The 21,946-nt window shown below is 32.7% G+C and overlaps 1 protein-coding gene across 2 annotated transcripts; it reads right to left on the bottom strand.

Annotated features, from left to right (window-relative positions):
- Positions 1-2,241: 2,241 nt before the first annotated feature.
- LOC107896882 (actin-related protein 2/3 complex subunit 1A) lies at positions 2,242-20,649 on the bottom strand. Of its 2 annotated transcripts, none has more exons than XM_016822180.2 (15): positions 20,362-20,649; positions 19,858-19,943; positions 18,739-18,815; positions 18,416-18,510; positions 17,839-17,908; positions 17,577-17,646; positions 7,131-7,204; positions 7,008-7,050; positions 5,709-5,790; positions 5,274-5,366; positions 5,119-5,188; positions 4,977-5,040; positions 2,826-2,932; positions 2,658-2,713; positions 2,242-2,551 (listed from the first exon to the last, which is right to left on the bottom strand). In XM_016822180.2, the coding sequence occupies exons 1-15, from the start codon at positions 20,429-20,431 to the stop codon at positions 2,487-2,489; spliced, it is 1,122 nt and encodes a 373-aa protein (XP_016677669.1). In that variant the 5' UTR covers positions 20,432-20,649; the 3' UTR covers positions 2,242-2,486. The 2 variants fall into 2 exon arrangements, with proteins under 2 accessions (XP_016677669.1, XP_016677668.1); XM_016822179.2 differs by having other exon boundaries at positions 5,119-5,204; positions 5,278-5,366.
- Positions 20,650-21,946: the final 1,297 nt, after the last annotated feature.

Genomic DNA, 21,946 nt, shown 5'->3' with positions numbered 1-21,946 from the left:
TAATGAATGACGCTTGGATGCACTCTTTTTCCTCTCAATGTAATGGGCGGTTTTTTAACGAGACATCCTTTTGTTCATAAAAATTATTTATTTAAATTCAAAGATATTAATAAAAATACATACTAAGAAATTAATAAAAAATACCAAAATGGAAAAAGTTATTAATTTGTAACTAAAATAAATTATCATAAAATTATATTTAAATTTTAGGGTAAACTACAACAAGATTACTAAACTAGTAGTAAGTTTACGTTTTGGTTATTCAATTTTAAAAAGTTACAAAATTGTTTTTGAACTATTCAAAAGTTTTTTTATTTAAGTCACAGAACTATTCGAAAATTTTTATTTAAGTCACTTTGCTGTTAAGTTTCTTTCTAAATAAAAGCCCAACTAATGAGCTCCAAGTGACGATTTAACAATTGATGTGATGGATTAGTACCCATCAATAAGTAGAACATATCTTACGTCCAAGTCGATCTAACGATCAATGTTAAAGATCGGAGGAGCTATTTGAATTTTGACTTACAGATTCGTGATATTTAAAGATGTTTCATGAAAAAAATATTGAACCGTAGAAAAGAAGGGAAAGAGAGCTTTCAATTTGTGTAAGTGGTGAAGGCCATACCACAACGATTTTAACAACTCGATAACTTAAATAAAACTTCTGAATAATTTAATAATTATTTTCTAACTTTTTTAAAGTTGAATAATCAAAATATAAATTTATTAATAGTTTTGTAACTTTGGATGTTGTTTAAAATTGTACATTAATATCATTTTAAATTTTTTTAATATTTATTAATTTAAAAAATAAAAAAATTACTTATTTAAATAATATAACTATTAATTTTATAATTCCAAAGGATATTTTTATCATTTAGCTTTAGTACTTTTAAAGCTCACACACATTGATTTTATACTTGATTTTTAGTTTAGGGCAAACTACAAAAATAGTCACTTTTATTTGCCTCAGGTTACATTTTAGTCACTTATGTTATTATTTTGTTACGAAGTGATCACTCTTCTGTTAAGTTCCGTTATCTCCTTAACTGTAATCCTACGTGGCAGTCCAACTAGATTATGCATGTAATTCCTTATACAATTTACATTCGTAACCCGAAGGACGTATGAGTATATTTGTTAATACATACTTCATGCATCCGGCTAAATTAAGCATTTGATTTACTATTATAACTCGTTCTTCAATCGGTGGAAGGATGACTATCCTTTGTAATATACGTTAATAAAACTTTTTAATTAACAATTATTTTCACTCAATTGGCATTGTAAAAAGGAGAGAGAAATAAACAGGCATTGTATTACTTTGATTCTATATTTATACATTTTTTTACTTCAACTGGTTGCTAATTTGGTCTACAAACTGTAAGTAATCCATTTTACCTCACGCATAATTTATGAAAATTTTACTCTATAAGTTTGCTCCACAAGATATATATTTTAGTTTATCTATATATATTAGTGTGAGGATGAACATTCCATATGACTTGCTATAAATCTGAGTACTAATAACAACTGTACGATATTAAAAAGTTTCATTAACGTATATTACAAAAGATAGTCATCCTTCTCCCGGTTGAAGAATGTAATTTTAATAGTAAATCAAATGCATAATTTAGCTGGATGAAACATGTATTAACATATATACTCATACGTCCTCCAAGTTACGAATGTAAATTGTATAAGAAATTACATGCATAATATAGTTAGACTGAAACGTAGAATTACCGTTAGGGAGATAATGAAACTTAATGGAAGAGTGATCACTTCGTAACAAAATAATAACATAAGTGATTAAAACGTAATATTTCAAACATAAGTGACTAAAATGTAACCTGAGGCAAATAAGAATTACTATTTTTGTAGTTTACCCTTTAGTTTATTAACAGTATACATTAGATATATATATATGCAAATATTTTTCAATTACATATTTATATAAAACTATAAATTATTAAATTATTAATTAAGTTTAATAATTTAATTTAATTATTTTATTTTATTTTTAATGTAAAAAATAAAAATGATTTAAGAAAAAAAGTTTTAAAAAATTGATGCGAAATATCGAAATATACCTAAATAGCCGAAACACATCCAACCAATGCTGAAATGCAATGCACACACATAACTTGTAGAAAAGCACAAACATAATATGCGTCACAGGATTCTCAACTATTTTAGTGCAGGACTAATGCTTTGCTTGGTATGAGAATGAAAGTTTTGTTAATCAAGAGTCAAATTTACTTACTTTATATTCACAAATTTCATTCTCAGTTCATACAAAAAAATAGACTCTAGATCAAAAATAAAAAAATAATAAGAAATGTAATAATGTATTTAAGCTTCCGTTGATTTCAGACTGATGAAATCCATTAACATATATATATATATCACATGCCATGCTTCACTATTACTCTGTTACCTGAACTAAAAAACTGAAAAGCAAAAAGCTTTTCACGAATCAGTTCTTAGAGATACTCCTTAAGATCTTGCTGGTTTCCCAGATCCCATATTACCACTTTCCCATCCATTCCTGCAATATTCAAATAGCAGAATTAAGAGAAAATACGAGTCCAAAAACTCTCAACCGATCCCAAAGTTTACGGTATCTAAACTGTAAAAGCAGCAAAACCACCCACCTGAGGTGCTGAAGCGCTTTGTCTCGGAACCTTTTTTATTTAGAAGTGCAATACAACTGCAGTTCCAACAAGAGAATGTAGAAATTGATAAGCAGCCAATGAATTCTTTTTTCTTTAGGAGAAAAAACCTACATCATATTCAATAATAACAAAATGGCAGAGAAGTACTTGATGCAGTTGTCATGAACAGCTCCCTGTATTTTTGAAGGTTCAACCGTATCATTGCTCAATCCATGCTTTGCTTGACCATATAATTTGCCAAATGCTTCAGAAAACTGAAAAGAAATAACAACCATATCAAGAAAATTGCATTACCAGTGAGTTTCAGAGACCGAGAGAAATGAGATGTATAAACTATAGACACTAGGTTTCTCAACTACAGAAGTTAAAAAGTTTCGCTATGCTGTTTTTTAAGAAAAAAAAGATCCCAGGTGCTACCTATCACTACCTTCATTCTGGAAGCCATAAAAATGTATCAAACTGTGGAATCCAACCATCTCTTCATGCCTTCCCTAACTACTACGACACCACCCAACCTTCATATGTCATACAACTTCAGTCTACTGTAGCCATAGATGTGATCTTTAAAATGGAATATACCTTTTTCCCCATCATTTTTCATAACTTCTATGACACCCCTCCCTTCCTCCCAGGAAATAAATAAATAAAAATGTAAAAGTAAAATGATTGGGCTCCAATCCAAGGCTTAAAACCTTTCCTCACATGATTGGGAGGAGGATGTGTCATTAGGGCACAAGGCTAGTAGCACTGAGATTCAACTTTTTTTTCCAGTGCCAAGAGATGACTGTTTCTGAGAAAATAGGAATGAAAACAGCAATATTGGTGTTTGAGGAATAAGTAAAAGACATAACTGGATACAAAAACTATGACGGACTTTATGCAGAGGTAAATAATGTTCAAATGATATTATGTCCTCAAGTAGACTTCAAGAAATGGTGTCCGGGCTTGCACGGGGGAATGATAAGCCACGGAAACAATATAAGTTAGATCCTTTCCATATCTTATAGAAGACAGTTCATTTCAATTCACAATATTGGCGCTAAAGAGTAAAGATACTTGTATTTTCCATACTATGTCAAAGCTGAAATATTTCAAGATGAATAAGTAAGTTCAATTCAATATTTTAGTGGAAAAGTTTTGAACGAATTTTCTGGATTCATTCCCTTTAGCTGTACCAAGCATCTAAAGAAAATAACAGAGCAAAGGATTTCTCCAGTCCAATTAGAATCAAGATAATTGGATGAGAAATATTGAGATGAACATTTAAAAGAAAGGCAAAAGGTGCAAAGCCGACTCAGTTAGGTGCCATGCACACAGCCAACACTCAATGTGAGATTTATTTACTCCCACTTAATACTCCACCTCGTACATAGGGCCAACAAAGCTATCAAAAGGAATATGCTTCAAGTTTAGGGATTATGTGCTTATCTTGTGGCTTGGACATCATATTTTAGCAGAACAAGCCTATTATGAAGCCGTCGCAAAGTGGAATAGAGTCTGCCCCACCACCAGGGGAAACCAAATAAGGTTCTCTCTGCCTATTAGCAATTTTTTTAAGGATGGATGCTTGTCCTAAAATTTATCATGGTATCAAGACCCAGGTTTATTTGTTTCTTATTGTTCTCATTCTTTGTCGCCCCTAAATTGTTTGACTTGGTAGGCCTGTTCACTTCAGCTGTTAGTATTTGACCATTGAAACTACATGTAAGGGGAAATGTTACATTGTGCTATGCCCTATCAGTCAAGTATTCAATTAGCTATGGCCTTAAGTTAAGGTTGGACCTCTCTCGACCTATAGCTAAGACTGACCAAAGTGCATAATGAGACCTAAAAGTTGATGGTTTTTCACATGCACTTTCTCTAAAACGAATTCAGGAACATACAAAAAATTAAAAATACTGTGTTTTCTCCACTTGAGTAAGAATTGCTACTAAATGAGAAAGACATGTGACCACAGAGACACCTGGAACATGATCTTTGATGTTATCCTTTCGAAGATATTGTTCAGATCGTTCATTTCTTACTGACAAACCTATCATTTGAGAACAAATAGTTCGCTCAGCTCAAACTAAGGTTTAACAAAAGTTGAAGCTTTGCATGATTCATTCAAGTGAATAGACAACCTGCTGATCTTATTACCCAATAAGAGCCCTACTGACAAATTATTTCCTTAAACAAACATGCCGGGAAGTGATCTGCGTTCTTAGAATTATCTGCCCTTGCCCCCTTCCCCCGGTCTCACCTATAACATTCGCACTCATATAATGAGAATAGCTAAAAGCTATATGATTTACATACCTGAGAACCAGATTTTGGACCTGACAAAGATTCTTTCCTTTCACCTAAGAATCTGATAAAGCTCCTAGAAAACAAGACCAAAAACCTTATTGATGTAACGAAGCAAGTATAGAAAATTACAGTGACAATGAATCTTACATACCATAATCCTGATTTATCTGCTGCAAAAATCATTGGGTTGCAGTCAAATCCCACGCCTATGACCATTTTCTCTGAAAAAAATTGGACCTGATGGAAATTTATGTTTAGGCCCAAAATAAAGGGAAAAAAAAGCAGTTAACAAGATTGAAAGCTGACCCACATCACGAAGAGGCAAATTACGGAATGCAACATTCTGGGCCAAAGGGGAAGGACCAATATCATCAACGAAGTAAATCATAGAATTATGACCTGTAAAGAGATAAATGGTCGGTAAGAAGGAAACTTTTACAAGCAGCTCTAAGACCCTAAAGAAATGTTCCTCTTAAAAGGGAGATGGGGGAATTGATGAAGTTATATCAAAATTTAAGCTTAACCAACATAGTTTAGAGGTTTCATGCAATGACAGTTGTTCTCCAACCAAAAATTAAATGTAAAGTTGGATTAGTTTCCAAAAAAAATTCTCTCAACTAGAAACTAAACAAAAAATTAACCACGCCAAAATGTGAAATTGGTAGTTTTAAGGAGAAAATAATTTCTCCATGCCACAAACTTTATCTTCGAACATCACACAAACAGAGAAATATTTCTTACCTACATAAGCCAAAGTATTCCCACTTGGTGACCACTTCACCCCAAATGTCCATGAAGATGACAGATCAAGCTGAACTATTTGCTGTTCCAACAGCAAGTGCCATAAAATGAAAAGAAAATGTTAGCTCTTCTTTGCACTGACAAAAGGTTAATGAAACTGCAGAACCTTGATTTCATCTAAATAAATGATGGAATAAATAAGAATTTAAGCAAGTCATTAAGCCAAGATAAAGTAGTCAGTGTAATATTCATGGGTCCCATCTGAGGCATAAATAATTTGGGTCATTAATTGATTCAACTCCGTATTTAAAGATACTCAGATACATAAATACCAACAATTCAGCATTCTTTCTTTTAGGCTAAATGTTTGGACCAATTGAATCAACAAAATATAGAAGTTATCCTTCCATGCTTCTACTTCTTTTGATGCAAAGGAAAATATTAAGAATTACCTTCAACATGTTGATTACGCTTTCAGTAATGAAAACTAATTGCGATTCCAACATGTTCTGCTAGTTTTAATAAAAATTATAGTCTGAACAATGATTTTTAAAACAAGAGGCACCAAAGGATGCGACAATGTGCAGCTGTATAGCATAATTTAAGATTACATGTCACTACTAATGAAACTTTTGACATCATACAGATTTTACCACGATTCACTTCGTTACTGGATGAATATTTTGCGATATGTTTTCATTATTTACCGTGTTTATCAAAAATATCATTCCATAGGCAAGGACATTACCCACTACAGGGAAAAAAATTATATGGCTGTACTGGCATAATGTTTCCTTTCTAATTGGAATGGCAATTTAACATTGTGAACCATAAAAAAAGGTTTGCTTGCCTGGGAAATTACCTTGTCATTCTGGAAACTAATATGTTGTAGAACGAAAATAAATAATAATAATAATAACAATAATAAAATCCAGATCATTCATCATTCAGGATTCAGCTATCCAGTTTCAATTTCTTTACATTGATGTCCATTAGAAAAAAGAACAGATCCCCCTAATCACTAGAGGTTCATATGTCTAAAGATTTTCCCTTTCGGAAGTTAATTGCACATATTGCAACTTGGTGCATCTCTACTAACAGTATAACATGGAAAGAAGCAAAATTGTAGCCTATTGCCCATATTCATCTTTCAAAATTTTAGTATGTTGAATTATTGGTAGAGTACAGTAAACATGGAAATACATGGATTAACAAACAAAAGTTGCAGCACCATCTTTTCCTGCATATCAAATGCACCCATTAAATATTTACTGCTAAAGAGGGTGGCACGTATGGTACCTCTCCAAACTTTGGATCTGAAGAAGAGCCTGTTTTTGATTCCCTGGGTAATTTAAAAAGGAAACATGATACTAATGTTCTCAAACAGTAATGGGAGTCTCCAGGCAACGATATTTAACATACCTTGTATCAACACCTTTGATAAATGTAGAAAATACTCGGCATTTTCCATCTGTGGATGTTGTAGCAAGTAGAATCTGTAGCAAAAAGAAAGTCAAAATAGACAATAAGACTTATGACACTCGGGTTCTTTTCCAAAATTTAGATTATATACTATTAATGAAACAGAATATAAGAGATGAATTCAAAAGCATCTAAAACAGATTTTCCAAATGGCATAGGTATGACGCTATGATATTCCGCAGATACAGACAAATATAAATCTTAAACTATGATATTCTGCGGGTGAACAGACTCAATTCTTAACATGTAATTTGACCACAAAAAAAACTAGGGATTAGATGATAAGCATCACGATCATCCAACCGCAGTTTATTGAACTTCAATGGCTTTATTATTCCTGTCAAATGAGATATCCAACCAGCACAATAGTTTCTTCTTTAATCAAGTATTAAAATTCAACTTTTTTCTACTACATTCATAAAAAGAGTGTTGACAGTTAGCACAGAAATACAGAAATGTCAAATACCACAACTCTCACATCAACTCATTAATACCCCTTCCCCCACTGTTTGCCGTATCATAATTCATCTTCAGCCTCACCATGAGAAAGTAAGTGATTTTACGGAGAAGCATTCATCCAATAAAAGCTTTATTCAGTATGACATTTAATCTACTTTTCCTGAATAAGCCTACTTAAAATCAACTAACTTAAGGCACTCTCAATACAATAATGCATTTTGCAAATTTCATTTACATTTTACTTTCTAGGATTGATTGACATATTTGTTGTCATGATCCCTTATAAATTGTAGTGTTTTTGCCACTGGTACAAAATTAAAAAAAGTAGGTGCTTTTGTCAATTGCAGCAAATCTTGACTGGCCTCTACAATAATTGGATGTGAAGAATGCATTTCTTAATGAAGACTTGGAAGAAGAAGTTTACATGGATCCACCACCAGGCCTTTAAAAGAAGTTGGATCGAAAGTCTGAAAACTAAAGAAATCTCTATATGGTTAAAAAAGTCACCAAGAGCTTGGTTCGGAAGGTTCACTCAGTTTGTAAAAACCATGGATACACATTCAAGGATAGACTGATCAGACTATGTCCACAAAGTATTTAGCCAATGAGAAGACGGTTATTCTCATAGTGTATGTGGACAATATTATTTCGACTGGCAATGACATAGCTGAAATAGAACAGTTAAAAATGTGTCCTGCATCCAATTTTTGAGATTAAAGGCTTAGGGTCATTGAAATATTAGCTTGGAAAGGAGGTAGCTCAATCAAAGAAGAAATTGCAGTTTCACAAAGAAATATATTATTGACCTACTTAACAGTAAACGGGAATGAATAGTTGTCACCCAGCACAGACACCAATTGGTCCAATCAGAAGCCTGAGAAAGCAAAGCTGATCCAGTCGATGCATCACGGTACCAAAAGCTAGTTGGAAAACTAGTTTACTTGTTACATGCGACCTGATATTGCATTCATTTTAAGTCTTGTAAGCCAGTTCAAGCATCCTCCACATGAAGAATTGTTGAAATATGTATATATTTTAAATTTATTTAGGTAGATAAATCTTATTTAGGTAGATAAGTTTTATTCATATTCTAGGAATATTTTATTTTATCTTTTATTAGAATAAGGGAATTATTTTCCTAATCAGGATTAGGACTCTTTTCTCTATTTAAGTTCAGTTCTTTAGTTAATAAAAAATAGAATAGTTTTATTAAAAGCTCTCTTGAAAACTTTCATGACATTTGAGTTGGGTTAAATCTCTAATAACATCATGATTAAAACAGCCTTCACTGGAGATGAGAGATCCAACAATCAAATAGAGGATGAAAGTTTTACCGTTGAAACAACTACCGAGAGTACAATGACTCAAGGGACAGAGGCGTCTCACCTTTCTTTCCAGCTGACATCTCACAAGCTGAATGGTAAGAATTATCTGGAATGGTCACAGTCCATAAAATTAGCAATTGATGGGTGCGATAAGCTAGGTCATTTAACTGGAAAAGTCAAGCAACCACAGGTGGGGGACCTAAAGATGAGCAACTGGAGGTCAAAAAATTCTATGATAATTGCGTGGCTTATTAATTCTATAGAAGCATCCATAGGTAAACCTTTTCTTTTTCTCCCGAATGCTAAAGATGTTTGGGACGCTGTGAAAGACACCTATTCAGATTTAGAAAACGCTTCACAGATCTTTGAGTTAAAAATAGAACTTTGGAAAACTAAGCAAGAGGAAAATGAAGTTACTTTTTATTATAACGAGAAGATGTCTCTTTGGCAAGAATTGGATCAGTGTTATAATGATGAATGGGAGTGTCCCGAAAATGGTGTAAAAGCTATGAAAAAGAAGAGAATGAGCGAGCTTATTTATTTCTGACTGGTTTAAATAAAGAATTTGATGAAGTGAGATCTCGAATCTTAGGGAAAAAACCGCTTCCAAAACTTCATGAGATTTTTTTTGAGGTTAAAAGAAAGGAGACAAAGAGAAAAGTAATGTTAAGGTCGGGGTTTAAAGCTAATGATGATAATTTTGCTCTTATAACTATTAAAAATAATGATGATAGTGAAAAAATGAAAAAACCTTGGTGCGATCAATGCAAAAAATATTGGCACACTCAAGAAACGTGTTGAAAGCTCAATGAGAAACCAACGAATAGAAGAAAAAATAGTGGCAATGGCCGTGGTTCACAATCAAGGGATAGCAGAGCTTTCCAAACAACTAATGAAAATTATGAGGGCCAAAGTTCTCTGGAAGGGTCTTCATTCACTAAGGAATAATTAGGGCATCTACACAAGCTTTTTCAATCACCATAGTTTCGAATGAATTCTTCTATTCCTAACTCATCCACTAATCCTTCTTCCTCTTTTGCCTAATCAAGTACTAAATTGTCTTTTTCAGTGTCAAACTTTGTAAAACAAACACGTGGATCGTTGATTTTGGAGCTAGTGATCACATGACTAGAAGTTATTTTCTTTTTTTCAACTTACACACCTTGTGCAGGAAACAAAAAGATCAAAGTAGCAGATGGGTCGTTCTCGGCAATAACCGAGAAAGGCACTGTTAAAATTTCGTCTTCCTTGATTTTACATGATGTTTTACATGTGCCAAATCTAACTTGTAATCTCATATCGGTCAGTAAATTATCCCAGTCCTCGAATTGTCATATTATAATTGACTCCTCTATTGTAAATTTCAGGACATGGTCTCGAAGAGGATGATTGGCAATGTTAAAGAATTTGGTGGAATTTACTTTCTTGACAACGACCATCTAAGTCAACCAACAACTATTTTATATTTAAATTCTGTTTCTGATTTTGATAAGGTTATGATTTGACATTATAGACTTAAACATCCTAATTTTTACTATTTAAAATATTTGTTATCTAATCTATTTAAAAATAAAAGTTCTTCTTCATATCACTGTGAATTTTATGAATTGGCTAAACATCATCGGTCATTCTTTCCACCTCAAAAATATAAAGCCTCCAAACCTTTTTCGTTAATTCATAGTGATATTTGGGACCTTCAAGAGTCTCAAATTTTTCAGGAAAACGTTGGTTTGTCACATTTATTGATTATCATACTCATATTTGTTGGATGTTTTTATTAAAAGATAAATCTGAAGTTAAAAATGTGTTTCAGTCTTTTTATACTATGGTGGAAACACAATTTGGTGTGAAAATATAAGTATTTCGGAGTGACAATGGTGGGGAATTTTTTAGTGACCAATTAGGTATTTGCTTAACCAAACATGGAAGAGTCCACCAAATTTCTTGTACAAATACACCACAACAAAATAGGATTGCAGAAAGAAAAAACCGACATCTTTTGGAAGTAACTAGAGCCTTGATGTTCACTAGTCAGGTACCACGTTTTCTTTGGGGCGAAGCCTTTTTAACAGCTACATATCTTATTAATAGAATGCCCAGTAAAACTTTAAACTATAGAACTCATTTTCGTCTCTTTAAAGATTACTTTCCTAACTCTAAATGGATCACAGATTTATCCCTCCAAGTTTTTGAATGCAGTGTTTTTGTTCATCTTCACAACCAATGTAAACTATATCCTAGAGCAAAAAAATATGTCTTTGTTGGCTAAACTTCTAATAAAAAATGTTACAAATGTTATGGTCCAATTGATAGGAAGATTATTGTTACCATGGATGTCACATTTGTTGAAATGCAATCTTATTTTAATTCTAATCTTTAAGAAGGGAATTATAGTAAAGAAGATTCTATAATTGATCAAGAAAAGACTAGGAATATACAACATAAGGATTCTAATAATGGGGAAAACGAATTTATGATTAACACAGAAATTAATGATGTTAATGTTGTCAATAAAAAAGAGTATGAAGGTGTAAAGTCTGATCATGAGAATAAAGAACAAACAAAGAAGTTAGTTGTTTACTCAAGAAGAAATCGAAATCAAGAAAGTGGAATCCACCAGATTCATCACCAAGAATCCGACCCGCAAGATCTTGTCAAAAGTCTAGGTAAAGGTCATAATTCAGCCAATGAATTTTCTGATTTAGATATTCCAATTGCTAAAAGAAAAGATTTTAAAAATATTGTCAAATATCACATGTCTAACTTTGTATCCTATAAAGCCTTGTCTTCGACATTCTCAGCCTTTGTTTCGTGTCTTGATACTGTGAAAATACCAAAAAATGTGAAAGATGCTTTACATGTTCCTGAGTGGAAGAAGGCTATTTTAGAGGAGATGCACGCTCTTGAAATAACAGGTACATGGGAAACAATGGGTAGAGAAAAAAACAGTGGGTTGTAAATGGGTGTTCGTTCACAACCAAATTCAAACCAGATGGATCTTTAGATAGATAAAAATCCCAGTTGGTGGCTAAAGGGTAAACTCAAACATACGGAATAGATTATCTTGAAACATTTGCTCCAGTAACCAAATTAAATTCCCTTCTCTTTTATCAATTCCTGTTAATCTTGATTGGTCTTTACAGCAACTAGATGTGAAGAATGCTTTCCTAAATGGGAAACTTGAAGAAGAAATTTACATGGATCCTCCTCTAGGTTTTGAAGAAAAATTTGGAACTCGAGTATGTAAACTCAAGAAATGTTTGTATGGTCAAGTTGAACGGTTCACTCAAGTTGTTAAAAAAATAGGTTACTCACAAGGGCAAGCTGATCACACAATGTTCTATCGACATTCACAAAAAGGTAGAATAACAGTTATTATAGTTTATGTCGATGATATCATTCTAATAGAAGATGATGTGGATGAAATAAGGCATCTCAAGGAGCATCTAGCATTTGAGTTTGAGATCAAAGACTTGGGTCCTTTGAAATACTTTCTTGGAATGGAAGTTGCTTGATTAAAGAAGGATCTTGTGGTCTCTCAAAGAAAATATGTGATTGATATTTTAAAAAAGGCTAGGATGAGTGGTTGCCGCCCAGCTGACACACCAATTGATCCAAATGTAAAATTTGGAAATAAAAAAGGTCGATTAGTTGATAAAAGGCAGTACCAAAGATTAGTTGGTAAGTTAATTTACTTATCACATACAATGCCAGATATAGCTTTTGCAGTGAGCTTAGTGAGTCAATTTATGCACTTCCCAATGGAGGAACATGAAGAAGCAATGTTTTGAATTCTAAGATACTTGAAGAGTTCACCTGGAAAGGGCTTATTCTTCAAGAAATTCAAACAAAGAGAAATTGAAATTCATACAGATGCAAATTGGGCAGGCTCAATAACAGATAGAAGATCTAAATCAGGATACTGTACATTTGTTTGGGGAAACCTTGTGACTTGGCGAAGCAAAAAACAAAGTGTTGTAGCAAGAAGTAGTGCAAAGGCTGAGTTTAGATCAATGGCTTAACGAATTTGTAAAATGATGTGGTTAAAAAGAATTATGGAAGAGGTGAGGAAACCAATAACTTCACCAATGAAGTTGTACTGTGATAGCAAAGCTGCCATTAGTATTGCTCACAACCCAGTCCAGCATGACAGAACTAAACATTTTGAGATTGATAGACACTTTATCAAGGAGAAGATTGAAGAAGGCCAAGTGTGCAAGCCTCTTGTTCCTTCAAAACAACAGATTGCTGACATACTCACCAAAGGGCTCTCTAAGACAAGCTTTAATTTTCTTGTAAGCAAGTTGAGCATGATTGATATATATGTACCAACTTGAGGGAGGGTGTTGAAATATGTATATATTTTAAATTTATTTAGGTAGATAAATCTTATTTAGATAAATTTTATTCACATTCTAGGAATATTTTATTTTATCTTTTAGTAGTTTATTAGAATAAGGGAATTAGGACTAGGACTCTTTTTTCTATTTAAGTTCAATTTTTTAGTTAATAAAAAATAGAACAGTTTTATTAAAAGCTCTCTTGAAAACTTTCAAGAATATCTTGAAGCAGTGTATCGAATTCTATGGTATTCAAACAGCTCTCCAAAAAATGGCCTATTTTTCAAAAAGAATGAATAATGGAACAAACGCAAATTGGCCAGACTTGATAGAAAATCAACATCAAAGTTATTGTACTTTTGTGTCGGGGCACTCAATAGCGTGGAGAAGCCAAAAAAAAAAACAATGGTTGCTCAAAATAGTGTAGAAGCATGATACATATCAATGGCTCATGGAGTTTGCAAGATGATGTGGCCGAAACAAGTTATGGAAGAACTAAAAAGATCTATGACCATGCCTATCAAGTTGTACTATGAGAACAGGTCTATAACCATGCCTATCAAGTTGTACTGTGAGAACAAGGCAATCATTAGTATTGCACAAAATCCAATTCAACATGACAACCAAACATATTGAAATTGAAAGGCATTTTACAAAGGCAAAGATTGAAGCCAGAGCTATTTGCATGCCATTTGTTCCAACATTGCAACAAATAGTTGATATTCTTATAAAGAGACTATTCAGACCTAACAATGAGCTTCTTATAAGCAAAGTTCGGCACAATAGACATCTACGCACCAACTTGAAAGGGAATGTTGGACAGTTAAGGGTTTATTTTTTTAGATTATATTTTATTTTTGCGATCCATTGACATTCGTTGTCATGCTCCTCTATAAATTGTATTGTTTGCTCATCAATCATATAATAAGAAGATTTTAGTTTATTCTTCAAAACTTATTGTCTTTTAATCTCCCATTTCCTTATTACTTCACATTTTTTCACTCCTTTTCTTGATTCTCTTTCTCTCTCCGTCTTACAAAATGCTTCCTCTACTACTTCCTCTCGTGCTTCCTCTCACAATGCCTTTGTAAGCTCGACAATATCAAAAGGGGGTAAATTGAGATTTAAAAAATCTAAATAAAAAAAATCGATACAAGTGATTCAAAGACATTTAGCCTCAATTGCCGCCCTCTACCTTAGCTCCTCTTGCTAAGAATTTTCCCAATCTACCAACTTGAATTGCTACCTTCTAAAATAAGGTATAACACAATCTATCTTTTGAAGGTAAGATTGCACCACTTAATCCCAAGTAATCTCACAAAAAAAAAAAGTAAGAAAGTAGCAAACAATGAATAACCTCTCAAATGTATGGGTTTGCAAATTAAATCTCTCTCAAATACAAATAAACACTTTGAATAAAGGTGATAAACTCAACTCAATTGGATAGATGAAGAAAATTACAGTCATAGTTCAAGCATGGGTAAATGACACGTATTTGCATATTTAAGGTAAAGTCAATATGTACATATGCATTTCTATTTCTCCCCCCTTTTTATTATGTCAAAAAGAATAAAAGCATTTTAGAAGCATAAATATACCAAAGGGTTATAGCAGAAGCAATCAAAGCTCAAAGAGGGAGAAAAGATCGCAAATCAAATGAAGATACCAAAGATTTCATTCTTGTTCTTCATCTATCCAATTGGGTTGAGTTTATTATCTTTATTCAAAATGTTTATTTGTATTTGAGAGAGGTTTAATTTGCAAGCCCATACCTTTGAGAGATTATTCATTTTTTGCTACTTTCTTACTTTCTTTGAGGAGATTACTTAGACTTTGTGGTAAAAAAATCTTAAGAGAATTTAGTGGTCCTATCTTACCTTCAAAAGATAGAGAGACTATAAAGATTATACATTGTCCTTGAAACGTAGCAATTCAAGTTAGTGGATTGAAATATCCTTAGCAAGAGAATCTAAGATAAAGGATGTAAGTAATTGAAGCTGAACCTTTATAAATCACTTTTGCCAATTTATGTTTTTGTTATTTGAGATTTGAGATTTCGAAATCCCAATTCACACCTTCTTTGTATCATCGAGCTTACAATTTTTTATTTTTTATTTTTTGCAGTCAATTTGTACATCAGTAATTTGGTGCTTACATGAAAGAGCTGAAGTTTGAATGATGAGCACCACATTAGCTGCGAAATTGCACACACAAATCTTTTCATGTCACATTGACACAAGTATGCAGCCCTAGAATGTTGAGCACATGTAATACAATAAAAGACAAGAACACAGCATTTTCAGCTAAAACCTGCCAATGATACATATGGCAAATGAAAATTTAAAAATAAGTTCATCTGAGCATACATGGATGCATCACACGCATGTTTGTTTACATATATCCATTTCTTTAACTACGCATTGAAATTACTGACTTCTAGATATACAATCCTCTAAACTTTTCTTAGAAATATGGTTATTAAGTATGGTAAAAAGTTTCAGGTGTTTGGAGAAAGGAAGAAAATAAAGAAGACTAATAAGGAGAAAAGGAGTAAGAGAGAGTAGAGTTAAGAAACAAAGAGGCACCCAAGAACTAGTTGATCATGTTAATAGATTGGCAAGTCGGAGATATACATTTGTTGATCACTTAGAGAATGAATCAAGCTTCAAAGCCCATACACTCATTTGAAGTCCAACTTCATTAGATGTTCCTTAACATGAAGAGTTTAAACCTAGTACATTCCGTATACTTACAATTGGGTGTTGCAACATGACAACAAGATAAAGGAGCTCAAACTCTAGACCCATGAAGGTGAACCTGTCTTGTTGATCTTCAAGGTATTCCCCGCCTAAGCCCTCTCTGATAAAAAGTTGTAGGAATGATAAGGATTCAAATGTAGACTCTTAGGTTGGGAGACATCAAAATGCACTTGGAAACATACAGGTATGCTTTTTATAGACTAGGTGTTTGCAAATTTAGGCCATTGAATGAATGTGGATCCCAAGTTAGGGAAGGTATCATTAGGCCAAGGTTTCTCTTGGAACAGGAGAAAAATCCTTCCATTAAAGAAGACTACAATTAGGATCAATTAATCGAAGCATGGTGATAAGCCTTCATGTGGCTGGCAATGATCACTGCTGGCATCTTCTTTGGCATCCTATCACTGAACAGGAGCTCAAGGAACATGATTTCAAAAAGGATAAATCTATCTTCATACACTATGCAATCACATGCTAATCATGCTTCACCTATTAAGGTAGTTGTTATAAAAGTAATAAAAGGAACAAGAAATGTGCAAAGTGAAGACAAGGACAATTGTTTAGGAGTAGAATTACATGAAGAAACAGTAAATGATGCAAATTTGTCAAGGAAAAAGAAATGAACAAAGTGGTTTGGTGAAGAAAATAATCAAGGAGCAAGTATGGATGACAAAGTCTTGTGAGAGAAAAATTGATCTTAATGTTTATAATAATGATTTGACAAGTAGATGGCTTTAACAAATAATCTAAGACTTCGATCTCATCAAAAGAAAAATGCAATCAGCAATAACTGGATTGCGGGTTTCAAGCTGGGAGAAAAGGCGCAATCACTGCTAACACAAAGTGGTAGAAGCATTTTCTTACTCTCTTCTTCTTTGTGTTTTCCCTAAATGTCAATTCATTTAATATTCCTTTTATATCTTCTCTTAGAAATTAAGGAAAGCGGAATCTGATCCTTTTTCTTGTGACTCCGTTAGATGACATACCTAAATGCCCAAAATGATAGGTTGGGACATATTGGCTCATCTATGTGACTCCAATCACTTGTTTAAAAATATACTCTAGCATGTCCATGCTTTGACTTAAAAGGTTTCCCCAAAAAAATGTCGACTCCCTCCCATCTGTAGCTAAAGTCTAATGTAAAGTGTCCTACTTAGATTAAAGAAACACACGCACATATACATAATTAAACCAAGATTTATTAACCTGCTAGAAAGAGATGGTTTTGGGATGGTTTTTTTCAAACCATTAAACATTAAGCTAATGTGCTTATGTCAAACAACTTTAGTTTTTGTCTTACATTCTTTGTCCCTCAATTCACTCTTCTGAATGTAATGGCAAGGGAGTTAAACAAGACCCTAAAATACATGAAAATGAATGAACTCTACCACAAAATGATTTTCCATATCATAGAATAAAATTGAATAGAAACCTACCATATAAGTACAATAAGAATTGAAAAAGAACACTTTTCCAAAATGCAGTAAAGTCAGAAAAACGCACATTATTAGGATGCCAAGCAACACTTGTGACAGAGGAATCATGTTTTTTCCTGATAACTTTGCTTACCCACCTGGAAACAGCAAACCAGACAAGCATATAGCATCAATCATGGATAGAAAAAGAAATCAGTAGGACCTCAATGTTTGAAATTCACCCACAGTTGGAAACAATGTATGTATGTACACAAATATATATATACAAACTAAGTTCGACAATATTAAGAGAGAGGAAAGGTGAGAACTGATATGTAGCAACATATTACCAGTTATTCTCTTGCTCATAATAGCATACGCACACAGTTTTAGCACCACTTCCAACAGCAAACTTGTTTTCTGGGAGTTAAAGGAGAGGAAGAAATGAATTGGTTAGAACTTTGTCAAATTGCTTGAATAAAGGATCTATAATGACCTGCAGTTTTCCTGAAACAGACTTCAACGGTCATAAGAACAAGGAGATGTAACAATTATCAAAATAATAGCAAAAAAAAAAAAAGAAAGTGCTATTGACTTCATAAGGAACTTTTTCTTATCAAATAATCCAACTGCTATTCTGAAGTCCTACTCCACAACACAATTTATATTCTCATAGGTCAGATGCCTATCTATTTTATAAGCTTAAGCAAAATCAACAGTGAATAAGCTGCTAGGACAATGAACCCTGAAGTAATGTGTCAAATTGTAAAAGAGTGGTCCTACGCTTTGTTCTTAATAACTTGGGGGGGGGGGGAACAAATTAAGTAGATCCAAGAAAGTGCCAATCTGAGTAAAAACCTAACTTATTGTACAGTACAAAGAAGTGAAGAATTAATAATAGTGCAAGGTCAAATTATGTTTATGTACCTTTGGGGCTCCACTGAACACAAAGTGCAGCACGATTGAGCCTAAGAATAACAAGAGTTGGTACCCACTCTGGTCCTTCTCGGTTCCAAACATATCTTCAAATGGGATCACAAATTTCAGGAGACAAAGAACACAATAACAGTGCCATAGAGAAATGAAAACAAGAAAATCGAAAGAAGTCAAACACGAAGCTCATGTTAGGCACTGTTTGCTTGTGTTTGTCAGGCACAGGGAAAAAGAAAGGAGGAGATCCAAATTACGGAACTTTCATTTGTACACATATATATATATATACACATATATATAAACAGAAAATTACTCACGAATTCCGATCATGAGATACAGAAACAATTCTGTTTGACTTTCCACTCCAGTCTATCCCAGAAACAATTTGATCATGCTGTGAAAATTTGACATAAAAAAAAATCATATTGATCAAAAATCAAACATAAAACAAACAAAACTTAACAAAGAAATGCATCAACATCCTTCAATGTAGTCACTTCAACACCCAGATAAATTTTCATTTTATAAGAAGAAAAATAAGTAACTAAACATGATGCTAGGATAGAATTTCCTTCCAAAAGAACAAGAAGACTAAACAGCCTTGTTGTCTTCAACACGAAAAGAGTGGATTATTTAGACTGTGGAGGTCCTCATGTTTTAGTGTTATGCTCAACATCCGTAGTTTAAAGTGCTTCCATTATAACTTGGTCTATCTCACCTAGTCACCTTTTAACTTGTTCTAAGGCATATCCAACAATTCTAGCATGGGCACATTTAAAGAATCAAAAGTATTATAAAATATCAGTACAATTTATTTCCAATCATTTGCAGTCCGGACAAGACTTTGCAATGAGTTTGGGAATCTTGGATCTCATCATGGCTTTTTTTTTCTTGAACTAATCTCATCATAGGCTGCTACTCTTTGTTCTCGCCTTTTAAATTTTAGCTTTATCACAACTACTGTAATCCCCATCACACAATTCAGAACCTAATCTAATAAATCTCCCGGTTGCTTTAGAATTCCCAACTTTGGTTTATAGAGCTTTCCGGTCCAGTTAAAGGTAAAAGAGGTAAAAAGGCAGACTAATATCATACCATAGGTTGAAACCCAAAAATTCATCAGACCTCCATGCTGTGGCAGTGCTTCTATTTACTTACTAAGAAAGGCTAAGATTTCAGACAAGAAACCATCATGTCATCTCATATTTTCCTTTTCAAGAAACATTTTTATTCTTAGTTAAAGAGAGGCTTCAACCTAGGTTCTAGACTTCTAGTCATATCCAATTTGCAAATTGATGTGTTCCAAAAGTACCACACAACATGACTCCAAAATGAAACTTCAAATAACTATTGGAGATGAGTTAAGACATACAGCATAGATAATAGGACTAAATCATAACTTGGTGGTCTATAGGGGAAAATTTTTGATAAAGTACCTTCTGAAGAACATGAACTTTCTCCCACTTGTCATTCACCAATCTATAAATGTGAACCTCATTATTATTTGGGCATAATGCTACCACTGCAGGCAAGAGAAAGTGAATTAAATATGTAGAAAACACAGAAAACAATATCTCATGCAATTTAAAATAAACAGAACCAAATCATTAGTTCTAAAATTCTCAAAACAAAAAAAAAGTTCTAAAAACACGCATCATTTTAATTAAACATGTATCATTAGTTCTAAATCCAGCATATCACCAAAAAATGGAGCAATATAGAATGAGAAAGTAATGTAAAGAAAGAGTAAATTGACCATTAATTTCATTTTCCTCTTCAATTTTACATTTCTAAGACAAATATCACATCACAATAACATTTAACTCAAATATATACATTCTTTTATTTCCTACATTTTCACAGCAACCAACCGAAACATAAAGATGAAGAGAGGGAATGGAATTTCGACAGAAACAAATTAAAAGAATGAATGAATTTACTGGAGTGATCGGGACTCCAAGCATGGCAAGTGATGCACTGAGCGAACTGGTGAACGGCGACGGCCGCCATTTTTAAGCTGATGAATTTGATATATTGAGCTCCGAATGAGATGGAGAGAGATCTCTGGAGAAGAGAAAGAACTGTGAAGCGATCTCAGCTTCGGTTTAAAGTCTCTGTTAACAAACGGAAAGCTTGAAAGACTAGACTAGATACCAAATACCAATAGAGGTGCGATTGGACAAGTTCTCACCCGTCGACTTTGGGGATTTTTAGATTTTGTTTTTTTCTTTTCAGCAGGTTGAATTATGGGCTAAACATTCATTTAGCCCTTATAGTTTCCACTTCTCATTTTTTTCTCCATTACCTCATTTCATTTTTTGATAAACTACACAATTGGTCACTTAACTTTCATAAATTTTCATTTTAGGCACCAAAATTAAAAAGTTTGCAATATGGGCATTGCCATTACATATATCATTGTAGTCACTTTCATTACATACTTTTATCATTTTAGCCACTGGCCTTTAATTTACCATTGCATATACTCATTTTAATCACTCAACTTTAATAAATTTTCATTTTAATCACTTATTTTCTTTTTAAAATTAATTTTTTTCAAAGAAAATATAGGTTTGACAATAAATTAAGTTATTCCGCTATGAGATGAAACCCAAGCTTTTCACTAATAACTTAATTTCATCTTTTCACTGGTAACTTAATTCCATGTAAAAACTCATATTTTTCCTATAAAAATTTAAGTAATTGCTTGTAAACCCCCCAAGCTTTTCCTTTACTGAAAAAAATTAAAATTAATTTCAAAAAAAGATAAAGGAAATTAAAAGATAAAATGTAATTTCCTATAAATAACAAAATAATTTCCTATAAAACATTGGTTTTCCCTTTTACTATAAAAAAAATTCTAAAAAGGGAAAAATAATATGGAAATGAAAAGATAAATTGGTTTTCTTGTAACAAACTAAGTTTATCCTATAATAACTAAGGTAATTCCCTATAAACCCCATATTTTCCCTTCCCTCTCGCTAAGAAAAAAACTAAAATTAATTCTAAAAAGAAAAAAAAAACCAAAGAAAATTAAAAATAAAAAATTATATTTCTAACCCAAATTTTCCCCTATAATAACCAGGTTTTTCCCCTTTCTAAAAAAACTAAAATTGATTCTTAAAAATGAAAAAATAAAGAAAATTAAAAAGATAAAATGAATGACCAAGATGAAAATGTACTAAAGTTGGGTTATTAAAATGATAAAAGTATGTAACAGCGGTGACTAAAATGATAATTGTATGTAATGATAGTGCCCATTTACAAAATTTTTATTTTCGATACCTAAACTGAAAATTTATGAAAGTTAGGTGATTGATAAGGGATAATTATGTATATCTAATTATTGTCCTCTCATGCTTGTTTTAGCTTACTTTTGAGTGAAATTGAATTGTTTTAAGGTCAAATCATGTTTTAGGTCATTAATGGATATGCTTGTGTTTTGTGTCACTTTTATTATTTTGATGTTATTTTAGAGTTTTGGTAATATACGATGCATAAATTGTGTTTTTGATAATGTGTTGA

This window comes from Gossypium hirsutum, chromosome A10, assembly GCF_007990345.1.
Source record: "Gossypium hirsutum isolate 1008001.06 chromosome A10, Gossypium_hirsutum_v2.1, whole genome shotgun sequence".
Classification (NCBI taxonomy): Eukaryota; Viridiplantae; Streptophyta; class Magnoliopsida; order Malvales; family Malvaceae; genus Gossypium; species Gossypium hirsutum.
Note: the sequence above shows the minus strand (reverse complement) of the source record. Positions and strands in the feature narration are given on the sequence as shown.

What these genes read in the sequence shown, in the direction of transcription:
- LOC107896882 (XM_016822179.2), bottom strand. Translation starts at nt 20,431, where the DNA reads ATGGCGGCCGTCGCCGTTCACCAGTTCGCTCAGTGCATCACTTGCCAT. An exon ending in ATCAAAGGTGTTGATACAAG is followed by an intron (nt 7,051 to 7,130) that starts GTATGTTAAATA and finishes TAAATTACCCAG; the next exon opens with GGAATCAAAAACAGGCTCTT. An exon ending in CAGATCCAAAGTTTGGAGAG is followed by an intron (nt 5,791 to 7,007) that starts GTACCATACGTG and finishes CTGTTGGAACAG; the next exon opens with CAAATAGTTCAGCTTGATCT.